The sequence below is a fragment of the Cupressus sempervirens genome, chromosome 6 (genome assembly GCF_028749045.1).
Source record: "Cupressus sempervirens isolate cs-2001-9-10 chromosome 6, ASM2874904v1, whole genome shotgun sequence".
NCBI lineage: Eukaryota > Viridiplantae > Streptophyta > Pinopsida > Cupressales > Cupressaceae > Cupressus > Cupressus sempervirens.
The window spans coordinates 310,212,958-310,237,370 of NC_143123.1; the positions used below are offsets into that span (position 1 = coordinate 310,212,958).

Below are 24,413 nucleotides of genomic sequence, written 5' to 3' on the forward strand. Positions count from 1 at the left end.
TCCTGGGAGACATCAATTCAGGTGTTTCATATGCGCTTACATGTTCTTATTCTAGTTTCCACTCTGACTGTTAAAATGTATTAAGATTGGATTTGTTAGTGCCGGTTATTGTATTGTTGTTGTATAATGCAATAACATATTTTAAGGAGTTATAAGAGTTGCTGGTTTTTTATATTTCTGGTTTGTAACGCATTGTTATATGCTCAAATCTTAAATGTTATTTTGGAAAAAACGGGTCTTTATCTTGTAGAAAATCTTCTGATTTCATTGTTTTATCGTATTACATTTGCCTATGTTTGAGCTTTGAATATTACATTCAAGAAGAAGCTGGTTAAACATCTGTTGGGATTTCTACTGGTTTCAATTGTGTTCGTATTATATCTGCATTATTCAGTCCTGAATATATTGTTTAAAAGGGAAATCGGGTAAATATCTGGTTAGGGATATTTCAACAAGCTGACACACCTATAACACGGAATAATACAGCAATCCTCTGCTGATAGAAAGATGATTATTTTGAGCAAATAGGACAAATATCTCCCTGTATTCACTAGCCAAAAAGGAAGAACGGAATACAATTGCTAGTGTTTCTATGCAAATGCCCATCTGAAAATGATTCATTGTGTGCTCAGATTTTCCAACTATTAAACTGTATTTGAAAATGTAATGTTCTAGAAATGCACAGCACAGCTGGACAATATTCTCTAAAACAGGACAAGTGAACATATCTGGAGCAAGGAATGAAGCCTTTACAGAGATATTGGGAGCTTCAACGCAAACATCACACTCAATCACTGCCATGAACAAAAACTGGAGGCAATATCAAGATCCCACACAGAAGCAAGAATTGGCAGCCATGATACAGACCTATCACCAATAAAACTCATGCCCAGACCACAAGCAATTCATACCAAGAATATGTATATTTTTCTTGTAGACTCGTACCTTCTATCACATGCTCAAAGAAATATATGCTTTACAAATGCAAAGATGGGATTACGGCAGATTAGGGGAATTGACTCACGCAATAGAAAACAAAGGCATGATTTGCAGGGAGATATAAATGTATTAATCTTCAGCTTCCATAATATCATTTCCAAGTGAATGGCACAAATGAAAGAGCTGAGCTAAAAAAATATTTCAATGCCAACTCTTCTTTTCCCAATTTAAATAATTAAATTAATTACTTGTATGATCTTATTAAATATTTATACTCCAAGGTCACATTAGAAAGGGTTATTACAAGAACTCAAAGCAGTCTTATATTTGTCCTTGGGCTAAACTCAAATCTGATGCTACCCAAACTGCAAGTTAATTTTTGTGGTGTAAGCTGCTCCATGTCACTTATCAATCAACTTGTCGATATAGGCTATTGAATATTGGCTCTTGGTTTCACATTGAAGACTCGGTAATTAATGGAGATCCTCATTGTGGTGTCCTCCTCCTTCACAAGAAGCACCAAAGATGTTAAGGGACTCGTATTGGGCCTAATGTGTCAGCTCCTAGATAAATTTTCTCTATCTCATCCTTGTAGGCATGAGGATATTGATAGAGACATATGAAAACAAGTCTTAACCTTGCCTCCATCTCAATTGCATGTTGGAAACATGTATCTAGTGTTAGTCCTAAAAGTATGTCCTCTACCATAGGAACCTTTAGTCTAACAATACTCAAATATCTAGATGATATCCATTCTCCCCTGAATTGGTGCCTCACAGTATCCCTTTTAACAGTTCACATGTAATCCAACTGACCAGAGCCCATCCCAAGAGCCTCTATGTCCAGTATTTTCAAAACTATCAAGCTGACACACCTATAACACCCTTAACAGTATTTTCTTGTCATTAGCCCACACATTCATTAGTTATGTGAGAATTCAACATGCAAATGCAGCCACTTAATGCCAAAAACCATGTGATCTCCACCTAGCATAATGACATGAAAATCATGAATGATGTCACGCACATATGATATCTCCTATAGTTGGCAAATGACCTGCTTATAGGTCAATGTTAGCAATCTGCCACTACTACCTCAAACCTTATAAATTCCTCAACTTTCAGCCTAAACTAATCTACCACTCCCAATTGATGAAGTTACAAGTCGTTCTCCCATCACAAGTGTCAGTATATGTGTTGCCCTCCAATCCTCTTCTTGATCAAACAGAACAGTCCCTCCGTGCTTCCACAATCTGCTTTGCGAATCTTTTTGTGAGGTCAGTCAGATGTAGGCCTCCTTTCATTCCTAGTTTTTTATTTTGACTTCAAAGTACATTAGTCAAGAAGGATATGTCAATAGTTTTTACCCTGTGCTCAACATGGAGACATCCAAGACTCCTCTTGCTGGTCCCATATTCTCTTCCTATGACATGACTTCTATCTGCAAGAGAGTGAGTCTTAATAGTTTGGTGCCAATGACTAATTTCAATGAGGTGTTACAGTTAACCATTAAAGTCAAGGTTTCCTTTTCTGCACCATTACCAGAAGGCATAGTGGCATAGATTGGACCAGGCATTTACACACTATAGGCAAAGAGACATATGAGCAAATTATAATTTAGTAATTTACCCAGATTGATACGAATTCCTAGGCACACCTTACATGCAAAACTGATAGCACCTCTGATGACCCTAATGACACCCTAAACTCAATCTACTCCTTGAGAGTTTCCATCCCAAAGAAAGTAGAACTGCCATGCCTGAAGGTTTCCATCTCCAAACGCCGACAGTTGCCGTAGACAGCCATCACACTTCCGCAAATAAAATTGTTTTTTCTGTTTTTAATCTCACGAGAGCCTCCTATTTTCCATCGACACTCCTTATATTCCATGCTTCCCTTTTTCAAATCCTCAATTGATGAGAAATTCCAATCAGTTAATCAACAAGTCTAAGATAACTGAAATCTGAACCAGATAACTGGCAGTTCCAGCAAGCAATGCCACTCCAACACAACAGCCTAAATCTTACACCTAAACAAAGAAACTATAACCCCACAATCCATTAATAAGAAAGAGGGGATCAAGGCAGAAATTCAGGTACCCAAGAAAAAAAAAAATCATACAATCGTCTGATAACAAAACCTTGTCTGCTCAATCAAGGACTACAAGACACAGAATAACTTATCAGGAAAGAACCTCATTGCCATAAAAAGAACTGAATCTTTGGATCCAAACTAGTTCTGTAAACATCACTGCAGAAAGAGAATGTGTCTGAATACACACAACTATAAGAAAGAACAGATGCATAAAGTTCACAATGCAATGTCAATAGCCCAAGCAACAGCATGACCCCATGCATCTCTTAAAAATGTGCACATATTTTCTGATGCAGTCATGGATGGAGGGTCCACGACAGGACTGTCCAACTGCACAGCTTAATTTTACACAGTGGAAATTTCATGAAGAGAGCAAAGATTCGTAAATCAAAATAACAGAACAGCAACAACATACCTATTTGCCTACTACATGCAGATTACAGATTGGCTCACAAGCCACCACAGGCCTATGACAGCTTACCTGCAATTATGAAACTCACAATAAGACTCAATTCCAACTTGCTTACTTCCCAGCCAGTTAAATTCCAAACTCTTAACTTCTAACTTCTATACATCGAACTGCCATTTCTATACATCAAACTCCTTATGAATGTGAGAGATGTTTATATATCCATTCCAAGCCTTAGAAATGATCCACATCAGCCACTTGATGCTTTATGAAACGTGTAGATCCGCTTCATCCTGATGATGAAGCTCCAAGAGTTTATGAGTTATGCTGCAGTCCCATTTGAAGGTTGCCCTGGTCCTATTCTGTCTTGTGATGTGTCATGCTTACTGTCACACAATAAAGAAACGCTCCAAATTCTTCGCCTAATGAATTCTATCCTACCTGTTATGTATTGCAATTCTGCTAGAGATATCTTTTCAGAAACTAATCCAACTTAGCTGAAATCCGAATGTGCTCTATACAAGAGGTGGTTGATGTTGCATTCTCTATTGCGAGCCCAAGTTGTTACAATGTGTTGAAATGCAACAAGCTATATATGGATACTCCCATATTTTGCTGAATCTAGAGGATACCCAAGGTGTTGAAGTCGCTTGTGGGATCCACGATAAGTCTTCTACTGATCTATTCCTCCACTTCACTAGGTGTTCCATATGTTATTAGTTTCTGGCACTGCTCGCAACTCTGCTGTCCAAAATATGCTCTATTTGGTCATGTTGATGTGGTAGTTGCTCCTTATAAGAAAACTTTGCATTGCCCTCGCTTGAGTGTCCTCCCTGAACATTTGCAAAGAGGGCATGGGGTACCTAAGTGAAGAACCCACTAACATAAAGTAAATGTAACTTCACTCAGTCTGCAAATTTACTATTTTGTACATCATATTTTGCAAATTTGTAGTGAGAATATTATATGTTCAAGAAAAAAACTTTAGAGGCTAGCCATCAGTTTTTTGCATCAACCTTGTGATGTGTCTCTAGATGTGATTGCAAATGGAGTTTGTTTCATGTAATTCATACCAAGGTGAGAAATGTGTTAACTTGAGAGTACCTCAATGACCTTGTCTTTATACAGTACATTTTAAGTCTTCATGCCAAGAAGTTTGAGAGGAAAGCAACTGATGATGAATTGCTTGGGAGGCAGCACCAATATTTTGACTTGAGTGCTGAAAATGAGGGTGACATGCTTACAGTGAAGATTTTGCAGAATTGGAAAGGGAAGCAGTAGAGGTGGAAGCAATGAAATTAGCAGGAGGTCACACTTGATGATACCGTCATTCTAGAGGAAAATAATTTTAACTTCTGAATTGAGGCCATGAATAGGAGTTGGAGAAATTGTATAATGTTTGAGAGGTTTGTAATTTTCATTGTCTATTATGAAGTTCAATCATCGAAAGATAATATGATGCACATTATACTCTTTTTTTGACAATCTCTAACAGAAAATAGATTCTCTAAATTTTTCATTATGCCTTGTGTGTTACTTAAATTGATTTCATAAATTTATTGTTAGAAAGTAAAGTCCACCAATACAACTAGGGAGGGGGGGGGAGGCGGGGAGAGGGGTAGTGGGGAATCAGTTGAATTGTTAATCCAACTTAAACTTAACTTATCAAATCCAACTTCAATAGCCAGAAAAGTGAACAATGCCAAGAGATAAAACATACACAATGACACAATGATTGGTTAACTAGGAAAACCTTTGACAAAGGGAAAACCCCGGTAGGGATGGTACCCATAAAATGATGTACTAATATAAAAGTTCTTTGTAAGAGGATGTGACCCCGTTAGAAGCCAATTACATAAAATCAATCCACTTTACTAGGGAGAGGGAGGGGGGTAGTGGTGAATCAGTTAAATTGTTAATCCAACTTCTAGCCAATAAAGTGAATGATGCCAAAAGATAGAACATACACAATGACACAATGATTTGTTAACTAGGAAAACCCTTGACAAGGGGAAATCCTGGTGGGGATGGTACCCACAAAATGATGTACTAATATAAAAGCTCCTTGTAAGAGGATGTGACCCCGTTAGAAGCCAATTACATAAAATCAGTACATATAAGTCCCTATTAGGAGACTTTAAATCCCTCTCAAAAGATTCTAGCTGTGTGAGGAGCACAAGGAATACAACTAAATTCACTGTCCAAATTGCTTCAAAACTATTACACAGAACAGATCTGTACGATAACATATCCCAAGTTGTGAACTGACCGATATAGCAACATCTTTGCCAATATAGTTCTTTTGAAGTTATCAATCCACTCTCAATGTCATCTGTTGCTCAACTCTGATCAAATTCACATCCTCAACATCAATACAATACCATACACTTTCACTTCATACTTACAGAATTCCACACTTACAACCAAGGAAACAACCTTTCCTTTATACCTTGTCCTAATAACTAATTGAGTCAGTCTGTGCGGGCTTTCCCAATATACAATGAGTAATATAGGACCTCAATATGATATTATAATTAAGTTTGACATAGTACAATACACTTTACTGCTTTCAAAATAAATCCCATCACAAGAGCCGGCTGCCAATGAACATATCACACATTACACTTTAGCGACCTTCACAAAATAATCTCTAGCATCTGCTATCACAAATATAGCATCACGAACATGTCTTCAGCCACGATCTAAGCTTGCTTAACTTCAATCCATCTTGCTTAACATTAACTACTGAATTATCAGTAAACTGTTTCCTGCACACTGGTCTGCCACCAGTCTTCAATAAATCAACCGTAACTCATGCAAATCTTCATGCTAACATGAGCGAACACAAATGTAGCGTCTAAACACAAATGAGCAAACACAAATGTAGCATCTGACCACATCCATGAACACGAATCTAAGCCCGCATAGCTTAACTCGCTATACCCAAACCTTGCTGATCAAATCTGCCTCTGCGAAGTTCTGAAACGCTGTCAATCACATACCTAAATACACATATGTTGACATCAATGACAAACCAAGTCATGAATGCAACAAATAAGCAATCAATCCAAGTGTCAACCACTCAAACATCTCTCAACAATCTCTGCCTTTGATATATACTCAACAATCTCCCTGACATGCTAACATTTATATGTTTACTTTGTGACTCCAAGTCTGAGTCAAAAATTCATTCTGCCCAGTCTAAGTTTTTAAACTATAACAACTTGACTAAAAGGTACCATGATCTTCGAAATCCTGTGACTCCCAAACATAACAGTCCAAATGGCTGTTGTTACATGTGTTATGTATAAAACTGTAAAGAAGAGTTTGTAATCACCTTATTATTCAGAAACAAAACAGAAAGGTGCAAAGTTAACTTTTTATCTGTAGGCTATTCCTCAAAAGACATTTTAAAATATAAAAGTTGTCAAAGGCATTGGCCTGCAGTGCAGTGGTTGCTGTGTCTCATTGTAACAACAAGATCTTGCGTTTGATTCCCAAAATGGGAGCTTAAATTATTAAAAAAAACTGTCAACAAGTAGTATTGATGATTGAAATAGTAGAATTTGTATTACAATGTTTTTTATGACATTAATAATGACTTAAACTTTGAATTTAGGACTTCTTTCGATTCTTACACAATTCCAGGCTATTTTGATGCATAATGATTACTATACCTCAAGACATTTTTTTAAAAGCTGTCAACAAATAGTATTGATGATTGAAATAGTAGAACTTGTGATACAATGCTTTTTTATGACATTAATAATGACTTAACCTTTGAATTCAGGACTTCTTTCAATTCATAAACAATTTGAGGCTATTTTGATAAATAATGATTAATATACCTCCAAACATTTTTAGAAAACAGCTGTCAACAAGCAGTATTGATGATTGAGATAGTGGAACTTGCAATACAATGCTATTTTATAACATTAATAATGACTTAAACTTTGAGTTCAGGACTCCTTTCAATTCTTACACAATTTGAGGCTAGTTTGCTGTAGTGATTAATAAACTGATATGCTAATATTCAGGCTTCTGAGCCTAGTACTGCTGACCGTGCATTACTGTATATAGCTTCAACTAAGTTGTCTGATCTGAGTGACAAAGATTATTCATATTTTATCTGACAGGTGAATATCCTTGCTAACAAATTTTATCAAACAGCCTTTGCTTAGCTGTTTATATCTTGTAATCAGACCATCTTATAATTCTCTAGAACGTTCGGGATCGTTGCAAGCAGGGAACATATTCTTGAGGAAACGCACAAAGTAAATCTGGCAGCACAACTGAATAGGTAAATTACATTTTGGGCGTTTTGACTCTCTCTGCAAATTAAGATAATTCAGCTCCCTTGATTCTTTTTAAAATGTACGTTCACAAACACCAAAAATCAAGGTGAGTATCACATACTTTAATTAAAAATGTCTGGTTTGAAAGCAATCTTCTGTGACCAGCCTCCTTTCCAGGGCTAATGTGGTACTACGGCCTAGGCCTTTTCAGTTTTATTTGCAGCAATGCGGTTGCTCTGCATTATGGCTAACAAAGAGGCCAAGATTTCGTTGGATTAAAATGGGATCCTCTGTACTGATCGTGAGCTGAGGGAGTCTAATCTTAAAGGCAACCGTGCTCTGGGCTTTGGCTCTATAGAAATCCAATTATTTGGCATTGAAAAAACCATTTTTTTCAGTAATTAAATATTGCGCATAAATACGTTGAAATTTTGTTGGAGGGCATAAATTCAAGTGGTATATTATCATTCCACGGCGAATTGAGTGGCAACAGAGTCGAGTCTTACTACAAATAAGATTCTACCCAATATTATTCATACAATTGGTGTTCTCACAAAGTATCAAAATTTGTGATGACTAAGCGGATTCGAGTGCATAGTTCATGGATGCACGAACATATCCTTGAGATGTTGCATATATAATAAATGTTGATATCCATAGCGTCGGCAATCCGTGCAAATGAGCATTGTTTATTGCTTGGAGTAAAATTCAAGAATTCTTGTCAGATCGAAACAAATTTACAAGAAATGAATACAATAAACATGTTATTAAAATTCAACCAAAAATACAGTGGGTAAATAGGATAGAATGAAAGGACAAAAAAGAAGAGAAAGGGTATTACCTGGAGGGGCTGATCGACGCGCGAGAGCAGGTCGGCAGAGTGCTCGGGAAGGAGAGCCAGCAAGTTATTAAGCGCGTTCTGTGATTGCGTAGGCGGCATTCTTCGCATCAGATCCATGGCTGCCTCCATTTCCGACTCTTGAGCTCTCACTGCAACTGGAAACCCCTTTTCAGGGCATAAGCTTGGCGATTCGATTTTTATGCTGCTCCTGCCGCCAGCTAAAAATATATATTTATTCCCAAACGAACGTTGCCAAATATATACGCACAAAACGTATTAGGTGATGGGGAAGAGCTCTGGGGTCCCCAAATGGGTATTAAGCCGCGTGCTTCCAAGAGCTGGCGCTGGGAGAGGATCAAGATCAACCTTTTCCTCCTTTGACAGTTTATATGGGTATTATAGGTGTACAGAAGCTACATTACTTTTTCCCCTTTTTCCAGCCCATGCTTCACAGACCTCTGCCTTCTACGAATGACATGTCATCAGCCAACTTATATTTCCAGGTGCTTTTTTCTCTATCTACTTTACAGATAAGGGGTATGTGCTCCAAATGGCGGATGGGTTAGCATGGACAACCATTTTTCATGCCACAAGCTCAGCGATAATTTTTTTTTGGTCAGGAGGAAGGTTGCTGACAATAAAACAAATTGCTTAACGTTAGGTTTACAATGTTGAGTGTCCCATAGCCTACCTATCCCATAGTCTTATAACGTTAAAATAATTCTTTTCTTATTTATATATTATTATTAGTCATTTATACATGCACCTTTATATTCATAGATTTCTTTATTTATTTTGAGATAATCACTTTTATTATCTAAATAATTTCATATCACTCAAGATCAATCTTGTAACATGTGTGAATGAATTCAAAATCTAATCTTAGTTCATGTTCAAATGTCAAATTTTCCATCTCTTTCTATTAATTATTGAGTTAATATGTGTGTGCAAAATGTTGACTTGACACACACGTGTTAATTTATAGTATTCAAAGACATTCAATGTTTATTAATTAGAATTCATAAAACGAGAGAAGTTAGCAATTGGGAAAACAAATCATTTAAACCACACTTTTATTTTCTAAATGGGTAAAGGCCCTCGTCTACTTATAGGTCCCCTGGGTGTTGGTGAATTGTGTCTTCAAATATTTATTCAAAATCATAAATTTTGACCTATCAAAGGATCTAGCCTAATTATGGAAAATCAACCATAATGGCCCAACATATTCCCTTAGGGTGAATATTGATATTGTGGTCCCCACATAATTGCCAGACATTAAAGAAAGTGACAAAAAAGTTTTTAAAATCCATATGTTATTAAGTTAAATCCATACATCAAAGTTTAAATCTGCGGTAAGATGAATCAAACCCATGGTGTTTGTTTGTGTGCCTTATGGTTCTGCAAAAGTCATCATACAAAGCTCATAAATTCTCTGAAGATAGCAAAACAATTATACACATCATCAACTATGTTATTCCATTAACACTTCTAGAGTTAAGCACCCCTCACCACCACATTTTACTTGTTGAGAAAACAACTTCATTATTCAATCATTTATTTATGACTTTGATTGTGTCTACATTTTTAGCATCAACATTTTGGATCACACTCTATGATCTATAATCAGGATGAGAGAGAGTTCCAGACCTTGCTTATGTCAAAATTATTGTTTTAAATAGCTTGCACTCTCTCTCATCCTGATGATAGATCTCAGAGTATTGCTAAAATGTGAACACAATCAAAATAAAAAATAAATGATTATGAAAATCTAGTAATGTTAAACGTCATTATTATAAAAGATAAAAGATAATAAAATTAATACAAATGTACAAGAGAACTTCAAGACTTACATGGAATTTGTAATGATGGGAAAACCATAGTGAGAACATCTTTTGGTATATGAAAAGTATTATAATGAGGCTCACTACCAGGCTTGTAGGCAGTATTCACTATCTCAAGGAAAGATGCAAATGACTGGCTGCAAAGACTCGCTATCTCCAAGCAAGATACAAAGGACCTACAAAGGAGAGTTGTCATTGTAGCGTAGAATACATAAAAATAATTATACTATATAAGCTTTCAACATATTGCTTCCAATAATCTTCTCATAAAACATATGTTTTTAACATAAATAATGTTTTAAGCAACCATTCATTGATCATGCTTCACAGCTTCCACCACACATGCATACTTCCTCAAAGTTCACAACTTTCACAACTCACGCTCAATACACTTTGCATCTATTTGGTCATCTATATATACATCATAGTAGTTAGAAAAACATGATTGATATGTTATGCTTAACCAATGGACCCAACAAGGTTGACCTCAACATCATAACTTATGATGAAAGCAATACAAACTAGGAGAAAGAGAGGACCTAAACAATAAGGTAACACATAGATGTAGTATGCAACACATCATAAGTCAACCCAAAAACTTAACAACTACCCAAATTTTCTCAAATAATATCACAAAAGGACATATCAGGACCCAAATACCACTCATTAAAATATCTAAAACTTGCAAAAACTCCAAAATGAAAAGCATAAGCAAGAATACTAACCTTGTTGTTCACACCTCTGGAAGTTGCACAACAACCAACTTCAAACAATGCAACATTCAGTAGTATAAATTTAAAAAATAAATAATAAGGTGACTACAACTCTTAGTCTTGACAACTAAAAATATATAAATTCTATTATTTTTGCAACACAACTATAAATGACTAATATGGTCATTGGGTAGAAAACACAACTAAATAATTAGTTACACAAATACAAATGACTATTACTATGACTAGCTAAAAAATTGTTGGGAGATATGATTGTTGCATTTTTACAAATGAGCTTGATATTTATATTTAAAAATGTTTTAATATTAAAGTGAAAAAGGACATTACTATCTTGACCAACCAATTTCTAATGAAAGTTAGGAGAATTTATGGGAAAAATAGTACAACCAACTACTTCAACCACTCAATTTTCTATGCAATGAGGAAGAGGGTGTTTATTAAAAACATGAATTCACAAATAACAAAGAAATATAGAGTGAGACTATATTTTAGTCATTACTTCACATCATATTTTTTCCTGTGTTTTCTCTACCACAAACAAGTTGAGTAAATAAGAAGATAAATATTCTTTTAACTAGTCAAAGGAATCTAATGTATATGCAAAAGAATCTGATGTAGATGCAAAAACTAAATTGTTGCTCATAATAGTACTAACTCCTTCCTTCATTATTGTTCTTGAACTTTTCAAAAGAACAAACACATCTTGATCATGCCATTACTCCTCATCTTCTCTTAAACTTTGTCAAATATTTGTATTAACTAGGTTATCACACATAGATCCTAACACAATCATTATTACTTAAAATACAACACTAGTCATAATTTGTCCATAAAAACATAATTATAGTACATTCATTTAGCACTCAATGTTTTTATTAAAAAAATAAGATATATCAATATAGTTCAACAATGTCACTTAAAACAAGTATCAAACCACAAAGTTCAAGAGTCTAACAAGGTAAAACAAAGTCTAGGAAAACATAAAAGTTGGCAATAAAAAGACATAAAATGGGCTCATGATCTCCCCACAACTTAAGCTCTCAATGTTCCTCCATATACCTAGACTGAGAGGATTCAAATTCTCATTCCATGTTAGCAATCTGAATTCTCCCACTATGGTTTGTCCCTTTATCTTTTCAATCAGATTCTAGTAAAACAATTGATCTTTCTTTAATTTTTTGCACTTGGGTTTCTTCTCTGGGATGGTATCATAAAAAGTTCCAACTTCTCAATACAGTACAAACCTCCATAATAGCAATGAATAGAAAATTAATAGAGTCCATTATGTTATTTTGTTACCAATTACATATGTGTTACCACTATACAAACTATTGGATGATAGTTTTGCAAAGATTTAGGTTCAAAATTCTTCAATTACATGACAACCATTATATTTGGGAGCTAGGTGCCCAAAATCATTTTATTTAAGTGTTGATTTACTCATTTTCTTTATGAACCTCTTCCGTTAATTTCACAACTATATCCTTCTAATTAGGCTTGTAGACTAAAACCTTCTATTTAAGGGTAAAATGGAGACACTTTAATAGGATGTAGGCCTCCACTTTACTCGCTAAAGAATTGAAAGATATGTGAGTAGGGAAAGCGAGAATCTCCAAATATGACTCCCTTGGAATCCAAATTAGATTAGCAAGGCCCAAAAGGAAGAGATGCCAATATTGAATATTAATTATGAAAAGGAATACAATATAGGGGAAAAATCTCATAGGCTTGTGTATGATAGTGTGTATGCAAAATTGAACTATTTGATTAAGTAATGTAGATCAAGATGTCAAGCACATGCAAATAAACTCAATTAAGATACATATCTATGCTAAAATTATGAATTAAAATGATAGATAGAAGTCTCACCTTGAAATGGGTAGAGAAAGTTGTGTTTAGCTCTGAAAAGTGTGGACCCGAATTTGTAACTGAAAATATCAGTGTAGATCCCTGAACAAAATGAAAAACCTAGAAACTAATTTTTCGACTAAGAAGCAAAGAACACTCCAACCTAGTGGTATTTTTTCTAGAACAATTCCCACACATACCTAGAATTTGATGGTTGTATTGGTCATTTCTACACTTTTGAAGCATATATGACATGCTAAAAAATTATAAGATTGTATGAATTGATAGGCTAAATTTTTTGAGAACTGTCAATATTTGTTATAGGCAACTTAGTATTTTATTTAATAATATACATAAATGTGATTTTATAATATATATGTATGAAAAATATATACTATTTTATGTTTCTATTTTGATGATTAGTTTGGAATCTTTTTCTTCTTCTTTTTTATCGGTAAATGACTTAAAGCCTTTTATAAAAAAAAAATAATAATTTACAATTGTTTTGACCCCATTCAAATGCAGGCACTCAGAGAAAAAGAACAAGGAAGAAAACCTCCATTGTAGCCTGGGACTTTTATGTCCTAAATTTAATAGAGTACAATTGCCTTTGACTTTCTACAAAGGTCTTTGGAAGGTCATACCCCCTTACATTCCTTCAATTATAAACTTTTACATTTATTGCTGGGAAGGCATACCTTCCTTTACAGACTTTGTCAAAATTACATCAGTGGATTTGTGACATTTCTATCAATTTTGGTTGCTCTTTCTTCTAATTTTGGCTTCCTTTTATACTTTAAACTTCATTTGTTGGGCTAGTAGCCTACATAACCTACATTTTGCATCTTTGAAACACTTCGATCTCAATGTTAGTGGTTAGTCTTTAATCAATACTAGCTTTTCAAATTTGATAATGATGAGTTGGATGTTCTAACAAATTAATTATTTAGTGGGTAGTTGCCTTAAGATTTTTCTTTTGATATAGAAATAATGATTTATTTAGACACAACAAAGCAAGATCTAAATAAGTTTGTATTTCAATATTGGTTGATCTCTTTATGTATTATTATGTTTTAAGGGTTGATCATAAATTCTCAATTCCAATGTTTATTGAAGTTCTTGTATTATTCAATAGCCTACTAATAAGAACTACATTGACTTGGTGATTGTGATTACTATGATGTTGTTTTTAATCTATTCCACCAAAAAGATGAATGCATCTTGATTTCCATAGGTTATAAATGGATTGAAAAGTTTCATTTTGTAAATTTTCCTCTTGGTGTGATTGTTTAAAAGATCTTTTTACTTTAGACTACTATCTTTATTGATTAAAGGGTTTGCTTAGGCTCTTTTTATATTCGAAATGGTTATGTATAATTTTGGATTCTAAATTGATTTTTATTAAAATCAAAACATTTTATTCATTTTCCTTTCCTTCAATGACTTTAAGGTGTCATCTCGAATATCTTTTTTGGGTTGTTTTTTAAATTGGTTTTGGTTTTTGGGTTGTTTTGTTTTTGTTTTAAATAGGTTTGAATCTTGCTTTATTGTCCATACTTGTTATCTTAATTCTTATGCATCTTAAATTATTGCTTATATTATATTGTTGTCTTATATTCACAAATCTTTAACAAATGAAATCTTTGTATATCTCCTTAAAGAGAGATCAATGAATAGATACATATATATTTACATAACCACCTTTTCTTACATCATTCTTGTTCCATAAGTGATTCAGGAACACATATTTTCTAATCAGCAATACTGGAGTTCCTAAATATTTAATCAATCAATTGGATTCACTTTCTTCGAGCTCCTCTTCGATTCTCAATATAGGGAATTCTATCAAGTTAGAATCCAAGGTCAAGTTTCTATCCCAGGATTAAATATTTTCTTCTTCTAAGTATGCATTCATCTAGTTGTTGTTGTTGTTGTTGGTTGGCCACACATGAAAGAATGTCATTAGGATTATTTGATTTATGTTCACCACTGGGAACTATTGAATGAGATGGTTGGAGTCAAAGGTCGATGCCACTAGATACAATGGAATGAGTTGTCTTTTATCAATTGGGATGTCATAGTGGAAGGGCTACAAATATACATGTCAACTTGAATACTAGCCATCACCTTGTCTAAATTGCTAGAATATTTTTGTTTGAATAGCCACTCACAAAGAGTATAAATATTTGATTTTTCCAGTTCCACTAAGCATGCCATGGCCAAAAGCATGGCTGGGATATCACTAAGTACCGTGTTGTTCATGAATTATTTCCCAAGTATCCTAAAAATAACTCTTTTGATAAGGAAGTGTGTGTTATGTAGAATGATTGATAGGTGGATCTAAGATATTGGTTCGTCAAAAGCTAATTGAGGTGTTGGACCCCTTAGTTTTATCATTGTGTTAATTTTTGTGAACCTTGACAACTATTTTTTTGCAAGTTTGTTTAAATAAAGATCCTAGACCATTGGGATACTAAGTGATCTCAAGTTTTGGAGGGAAATCAAAAGGAAAACATAAGATTTAAATAGTGAAAGAATATCAAGCGATTGAGCAAGTTGGTTTTGTATATCGTCAATTCATGTGATGTCTGCCATGTTTTAGGAATTTGAAATGCCAACATGTGTAATCAAATTATGATAAGCCTTAGCTTAAGGATGCCCCTTACTACCTTTAGTTTACAATGTTTTTTGATATTTTCACATGTGACAACACAAATTCCACTAACATAGCGAAGAATCATGTGATGCATAAAAAAACCAAGGGAGAAATTACAAGAGAAACAAGTAAGATTGGAGTATGTGAAGTCTAAGGATCAAATTGCAAATATATTAACAAAGTAATTTCTTAAGGATGATTTTGAGTATCTGAGAGGTAAGCTAGGGGTCCTTATCCTATTAGAGATTCACTAGGAGAAGATGCATGTTGCATCAATTCATGGATGGTTAGAATATATTTGTGGAGTTAATGCAAGAATTCACTCTTTAGGGACTAGTTCAAGAAGTTGTCAAAATTATTATAATGAAATATATTTAATTAGTACATGCAAGGTACAAGGTATAACTACAAGGGTTTGTAAGTTTCTCATTAAATTTTATAATTACCTTTGGCATTTTTGTCAAAGGGAAAGAGATTGTGTAAAAGGGGAGAGAATCTGCAAGGAGAAGAATAAGAAGGATGATGAAACAATGAAGTAAAGATAGTGAGAGATGCTACATGGAGTACACACCAAGGGGGAGATCAATAATGTTGATGATGCTTCTAAATAGATAAGTGAAGTCTAAGGAGGAGCATATGATGTTGCAGACCAAGCAAAAGAACTGAATGCTAAGTAAAGAACCAAAGAACCTAATGCAGAGATCATGAAGTTACAAAGAACTTGAATAAAGTTAGAGAGCTAAAGATGTGTCAGCCTTTGATGTTTATTATTTCATAAGATAATTTTATGTATTAATTTCTTATGTATTGTCCTCAATACCAAAGGGGGAAGTTGATATCCCTAACTAATAATGTTACTAATCTATGTGAAAGAGTCATGTCAGTTGTTATGTTGTCATTAATGTCAAGCCTTAATTGGTTAGACATTAGAGTGTCATATCATTTGATTGATGAAGAGGATTTAGAAAGTATACTAATGATGTAAGTATTGATAAGTATATGGTATTCAATGAGCACTTGATTGAGTTGGACTCTGATAGTATAATGTTGGTATGATTGTTTTACATTATTTGATTAAGTATTGAGACTATGTATAAGCAAGAAAGTTTGGTCGATGAATGAAGAACCATAGTACTAATTGATCTATTAAAATTTTCACTAAGCACTTGATGAAGAAGTGAAGAATGTGCAGTGTCAACTAAGAAATTACAATTTTAATCGAACCTAATGTTGGTCGAGTGAGATGTAATGTTAAACAAGCATGAAAAAGAAGAACAATTGAGAACATATTTAATTAGAGCCTAATATTTGATGAAAAAAAGAGTGTTCGATAAATTCAAAGATGATCTTATGAAGGAAATTAAAAAATTTAAATTGGAGCACAAAGTTAAATGTGGCAGTATATATGTTGAGCATCTAAATTCAATGAATCCAAACTTGATGAAGATCTGATGATTGTCATTGAGTGAAAAAAACCTAGAAGATTCTAGAGGAGTGGAAAAGGTTTTCTATTTAAGGGATGAATACAATGTTCATTGTTTCTAATGAGGTTGGTGAAGATGATGAAGTTGAAGAAGCAAGTGATAGCCAACAGAATAATCGAGCAGAACTACATTATGAAGATCAAGTAAGAAAAGTGTTAAGTTGATGTGGGATTAAGTGAATCAGCTAGAAAGGATTAGATGATAGAAAGAGGATTGAATAAGGAAAGAGATTGAGCAACACATAGACCTAAATAAGAAAGGTAGTGCTAAAACCTAACATATCATTTCATTATTACTTTCTAATCATTGTAGCATAAAACATCTGAACTAAGTAGACCTAATATGTTGGAATTAATTATTCAATTGTATATTGTCATTTATGTTTACACAAATGTCAATTAAAAAAAGTTATATAGAGTTTGCAGTATTAACCTTGTATATATGAGTTCTAACCAAGCAACTAAGTTATGAAGAATTTCCAAGAGTAACTGAGTAATGGAAGGAACCTAATTGCAGTATTGATCGAGTGTTCAAGCATCAAAAGAGTTGTAGTATTAATTGAGTGGTCAGGCATTGAAAGAGTTCAGTATTGATTGAGTGGTCGGGCAATGAAGAAGTCATAATGTCAAGCGAGTGTTCAATTCTAATTTTGATCGAGTGAGAACATATAAAAAATTACAAAATGTTTTATTAATAAAGGTCAACTATTTGGATGTCTATTGATATTTTGAAAGGGCTTTATGTTAGGATTAAACCACGAATAGAAATAACAATTACATGCAAATATAATCAATATCAAAAAATAATATATCGCATAGAAAAGAACACAAGACACTAAGATTTAATGTGGTTCACCCAATCCCTAGGTTATGTCCACCAAACAGCAAGTCTGATATTATTACGATCCAGTAATTACAACCTAATTACAATTTGTAATCCCTTACCGCTTAATATTGTCGCAAGAACCAATTTTCACATCACAACTATAAAACAATCCCTGACCCTAAGCCCTTTTATACAAGTATTTTTATCGCTTTAAGGTTATAATTAATAATTACATGTCGGCCCAAAATCTTGATAAAATAGGGCCCAAAAATGTTTATGAAGTATATACAGTACTTCCCTCATCAGTCACCACAAACTAACAATCTCCCACTTGGGAGACTGATCAGGCTCCACACTAAACAACAATCTCCCACTTGGAGACTGATCCTGTAGCTATGCCACTACTCCATGAGGCTCCCACTAGATCAAACCAATCTAGACTCTGTTGTTCTTGTAATCATGTTTAGTCTAGAAGACCAACCGAAGCTAAAGAGGAGTTCAGCTTCTCCCTTGTTACTACCTTTGTCAACATATCTACGGGATTGTCAGATGTATGTGTCTTATCCAGCTTTAACTATTCATCCTCCAAAATTGGTCGAATGAAATGGTACCGCAACTATATGTGTTTGGTCTTTGAATGTAGAGCTAAATTCTTTGCAAGATGAATGACACTCTTACTATCTATAAACAAATAATTATCCTTTTGAGAATGTCCCAATTCTTCTAAGAAAAACTAAAGCCATATCATCTCCTTGGTTGCCTTTGTAGCAGCAACATACTCTGCCTCTGTAGTGGATAGAGAATCAATCTTCTATAACCTAGAAACCCAACTCACGACTACCCCACCAACAATAAAGACATAACCTGTAGTACTCCACCTGGTATCAATATCCCCTGCCAAATTTGAGTCAACATAGCCTTGTAAATCAGTAGTTGAGCCCCCAAAGTGTAAACACTTATTAGATGTTCCTCTCAAATATCTGAGAATCCATTTGACTGCATTCCAATGCTCAATTCCTGGATGACTCATATACTAGTTAACAACTCCCACTACATGTGCAATATGTGGCCTGGTACATACCATAGCATCCATCAAGCTTCCTATAGTTGAAGCATAAGGTACCTTGGACATCTTATCCTCCTCTTCTTATGTCTTGGGACACATCTCCTTAGTCAACTTCAAATGACTAGGTAAAGGTGTGCTAACAAATTTAGCATTCTCCATAGAGAAACATTGCAACACCTTCTCCACATAATCAACCTAAGATAGCGTCAATGTTTTGTTCTTCCTATCTCTACAAATCTCCATACCAAGGATTTTTTTTGCTACCCCCAAATCCTTCATAGCAAATGCATGTGCTAGCTGGTGTTTTAGCCCCTTAATATGATCCATGTTAGATCTAGCTACAAGCATATCATCAACATATAAACATAAAATAATGTAGCTACCACCATTCAACCTATTAAAATAAACACAATGATCTGAATGACACGTGTGATATCCATGCTCATGCATAAAACTGTCAAATTTCAGATACCATTGCTGAGGTGTTTGTTTCAAGCCATATAAACTTTTCTTTGATTTGCACACTAAGTTCTCCTTACATTTGACCTCAAATCCCCGTGGTTGAGCCATATATATCTCTTTATCCAAATCACCATGAAGGAAGGTTGTTTTAACATCAAGCTGCTCTAAATACAAATCTTTAGTAAAATCAATGCCCTTTTTCTGTACAAATCCTTTTACAACCAACCTAGCTTTAAATATTTTCTTACCTCCATCCTCTTCTTTTGACCTATAAACCCACTTATTTTGTAAAGCCCTTTTACCTACAGGCAACTTGCATAAATCCTATGTCTTATTCTTTAGCAAAGAGTCCATTTCATCTTTCATTGTAGACTCCCACTGAATCTTAGTATCCATCTACACAACTTCATCATAACATTCAGGTTCACCAGCATCAAAGTGTAAAATAGAATATGAAGAGGGAAAAAAGATTTATGGAGGTCTAATTTGCCTTGTTGACCATCTAACATTCAGTGGTGTGTGTGGTATTTATTGTTGTCATGAGGAATGGTTGGAACATCAACTTTTGAAGTATCATCTAGCACTACATAATCATCTTCTTTCTTCTCATGTTGCTGCAACAGATCTTTGTACAACACTTTCTCATTGAATATGACATCCCTGCTTCTTACAATTTTATGATTTTCAAAATCCCAAAGCCTATAACCAAATTCATTAATGCCATATCCAACAAATACAAATTTCTTTGACTTAGCTTCTAGCTTGGTTCTACTTTCAGAATCTATGTGAGCAAATGCTTCACAACCGAAGGTTTTGAGAAAAGAATAACTCACCTTCTTACCAGTCCATGCTTCCTCTAGAATACCACAACCCAAAGGAGTAGAGGGACCTCTATTAATCAAATATAAAATAGTATTGATATTTGATGCCCACATGTGTAAGGGCAACCCAACATGTAACCTCATGCTCCTTGCACACTCCATTATAGTCGTGTTCATGTGTTCAACCACTCCATTTTCCTGTGGAGTCCTTGGAACAATTTTTTGTCTACAAATACCATTAGTGGAGCAATAATCTTCAAATTCATGATTGGAATACTCACCACCATTATCAAATCTAAGACATTTTGATCTCTTACCAGTCTCATTTTCAACCAAGCATTTCCATTTCTTAAAAGTTTGAAATACATCAAACTTTTGTCTAAGAAAATAAACCCATACTTTTCTAGTTGCGTCGTCAATAAATGTAACATAATAATGAGGCCACCAAGGGAAGATACCTGAGCTAGTCCCCATACATCTGTATGCACAAGCTCTAATTTCTCCTTTTTGTTTTCCTTCCCAATCTTCACAAAACTCACTCTCTTTTGTTTTCCATACACCCAACTTTCACAAAAATACATATTAACACATTTTAGACCTGGTAAAACTTTCTTTGAATGAACTACTTTCATACCTTTCTCACGCGTGTGCCCAAGTCTATTGTGCCACAACGTTGTATCAGAATTTACAGTAGCTATTTGTTCTCCCTAGTCAACTGCAACAACTGTTCCTGAACATTCATTTTTCTTTGAAACAATTAAAGTAGAAGGAACAATATGACCTATATAAAGATATAAGGTGTCTACTTTCACACCTTTTGCTACTACAAGGGAACCTTTTGAAACCTTCCAATTTTTATCATTAAAAGTAACTATACAACCCTCATCACCAAGTTGCCCTATTGAAATTAAATTCCTACTCAGCCTTGGAACATGTCTTACCTCATGTAGTAGCCAATGATTCCCATTCTGAAACTTTATCTTAACTTTTCCCTTATCAACAATCTAATAGGGTTCATTATCCCCCAAATAAACAAGTCCAAAATCCCCTTGGATATAATCAATGAAATAACCTCTATGAGGTGTAGCATGAAATGAAGCACCAGAATATAAAACCCATGAATCATCAACACTTTCTAAAGACAGAGGCAAATCATCCTCTTTAGATTTGTTACTTACTAAATTTGCCTCCTTGTCTCCATCTAGTTTATCACCTTCTTTTTTCTTTCGATTCCAACAATCTTTCTTTTTGTGCCATGGTTTCCCACAGTACTAGTAGTCATTCAATCCTCTTGATTGAGACCCCCCTTTGACTTTCCTCTTGATTTCCCATGATTTTCATAATTACTTCCTCTCTTAGTCGTTCTACCCCTGCTTGGTGCATTCAAAGCATTTCTTGATGTAGATCCACCTGAGGTTTTCCTACGAGTTTCCTCACTCAAAACAACACCGATCACATCATCATATTTTAGGGTACTAGATCCAGAAACATAATTACTCATAGTCATTACCAAGCCATTCCAACTTTCACGCAAAGAATAAAAAATCAAGAGATCCCTAATTTCTTCATCAAAATTGATACCCACAAAAGATAACTGACTAGTACTAGTATTAAACTCATTTAAATGATCTACAATAGATCTATCTTCTGCCATTTTCATATTAAATAAATGCTTCATGAGAAATACCTTGTTTGAAGCAGAGGGTTTTTCATACAGTTTCACTAGGGTTTGCATCAATTCTTCTATCATCTTCACTTTGTAATATTAAATACCACCAATGGTGTGAGGCATAATCGAATACTTCCAAGTGTCCTTTTGTCCAAAAGATCCCATTCATCATTTGACATAGATCCCTGATTCTTGGCTTTTCCTTCTAACAACTTCCATAAATCCTTTTGATAAAAATAGTCTTCCATTTGCATCTTCCATAACTAGAAGTTTTGCCCATTAAACCTGTCAACCCTTAGCTTACCCTCGTCTGCCATTGCTCCCACTCAACCATGAGATTTTCCTACAAAGGATAATTGAAAAAGAACCTCTCTCTAATTCCACTTGTTAGGATTAAACCACGGATGGAAATAACAATTACATGCAAATATAAACAATATCGAAAAATAATAGATCACATAGAAAAGGACACAAGACATCAAGATTTAACATGGTTCACACAATCCCTAGGCTACATCCACAAAACAAAAAGTCCAATATTATTACGATCCAATAATTATAACCTAATTACAATCTATAATCCCTTACAACTCAATATCATCGCAAGAACCAATTTTCACATCACAACTATAAAACAATCCCTAACCCTAAGCCCTTTTATACAAGTATTTTTACCGCTTTAGGGTTATAATTAATAATTACATGTCGGCCCAAAATCTTGATAAAATAGGGCCCAAAAATATTTTTAGCCCCAAAGAATTTATGAAGTATGTACAATACTTCCATGATCAATCACCACAAATTAACAATCTCCCACTTGGGGACTGATCAGCCTCCACACTAAACAACAATCTCCCACTTGGAGACTGATCTTATAGCTATGTCACTACTCCATGAGACTCCCACTGGATCAAACCACCCTAGACTCTGCTATTCTTGTAATCGTGTTCAGTCTAGAAGACCAACCAAAGCTGAAGAGGAGTTCAGCTTCTCCCTTGTTACTACCTTTGTCAGCATATCTGTTGGATTGTCATTTGTATGTATCTTCTCTAGCTTTAACTATCCATCCTCCAAAACTAACTAAATGAAATGGTACCACAATTGTATGTGTTTGGTCTTTGAATGTAGAGCTGAATTCTTTGCAAGATGAATGACACTCTGACTATCCATGAACAAATAATTATAACAGTCACCACAAACTAACAATCTCCCACTTGGGGACTGATCAAGCTCCACACTAAACAACAATATCCCACTTGGAGACCGATCTCGTAGCTATGTCACTACTCCATGAGGCTCCCAATGGATCAAACCACCATAGACTCTATTGTTCTTGTAATCATGTTTAGTCTAGAAGACCGACCAAAGCTAGTATTTTTACTACTTTAGCTGAATTTTCCTAGCTTATGATATATAAGAAAGGTCAAGTTGCGAGGAAAAGATGTATATCAAGTGAAATATGAAAGAGATGGATATGTGACCGAAGATAGGGCAGAACAAGAATGTGTGAAATTTAAGCTAAAAAGAAATATCTTATCAGGAAAGATCTATAGGTCAAGCCAGAACAAAGATTTGAATCAACAAAGAAAGTTGCATATTAAATCAAGTCAAATTGTTGTTTCTTTCTAACCATTGTATTGGTAAAGAAATATCTTAATATAGTTTACTTAACAATTTTGTAAATCCTCTAACAAGGTGACTTTTCTAGATTGAAGTTTTTAAAGACCTCTAACTAAGTCACTCCTAATAGGGTGAACTAAATCCTCTAACAAGATCATACTTAACAATATATTTTTGTAATCTTTAATAGGGTTGGCTCCTAGTAGAGCTCACTTCAAAAGAGTAAAAATTATTGTGACCATTTATAAGGTATTTTTCCCAAATTGGGTTTCCACATTAAATCTTGGTATGATTTGCGTTCATATTATTTACTTATGCTTTATATTTCCACATCTAAGTCACTAAAGGATAAAACAGATTAATACATCTTAAGATTGCTTTGTTAACCGAACATTAGCTATATTATAGTGTTAACCGAGCTATTATATATTGCATGATAAGTGGAAATTTGTATTGACATCTAAGGGTCAAGGATTTGTTTTTGTGGTAATCGATTCACCCATCCACTCTCAGTTACTCCTATTACATTTCCAACAATTGGTATCAGAGTAGTTGGTGCTTGCAAGAAAAGGTTTCAAGGACCTAAGATAAAGATCAAGATGTCTTATAGAAGGGAGATTCCTAAACTTAATGGAGAAAAAATTTCAGCATGGTAGGAGTTGATGAAGCTTTGTATATCAAGCATTAGAGATGATGGTCTATTCTACTTGGAGAAAAAATATTTGGCACCACCCAAGCCTATGTCTATGGAGAAAATAAAGAATTAAAGGGTCACAATATTATGATGATTGATATTGTATCCTCTTTGAA

General features: G+C 34.4%; 1 protein-coding gene across 1 annotated transcript in view; it reads right to left on the minus strand.

Annotated features, from left to right (window-relative positions):
* The window catches only part of CPB (Subunits of heterodimeric actin filament capping protein Capz superfamily), a 75,176-nt gene extending 65,920 nt beyond the window's left edge, over nt 1–9,256 (minus strand). The window contains exon 1 of the mRNA XM_089787997.1: nt 8,578–9,256. Within this exon, the coding sequence (XP_089644123.1) occupies nt 8,578–8,706 (129 nt within the window). The 5' untranslated portion in view covers nt 8,707–9,256. The remainder of the gene's footprint in view (nt 1–8,577) is intronic.
* Between the last annotated feature and the right edge of the window lie 15,157 nt (nt 9,257–24,413).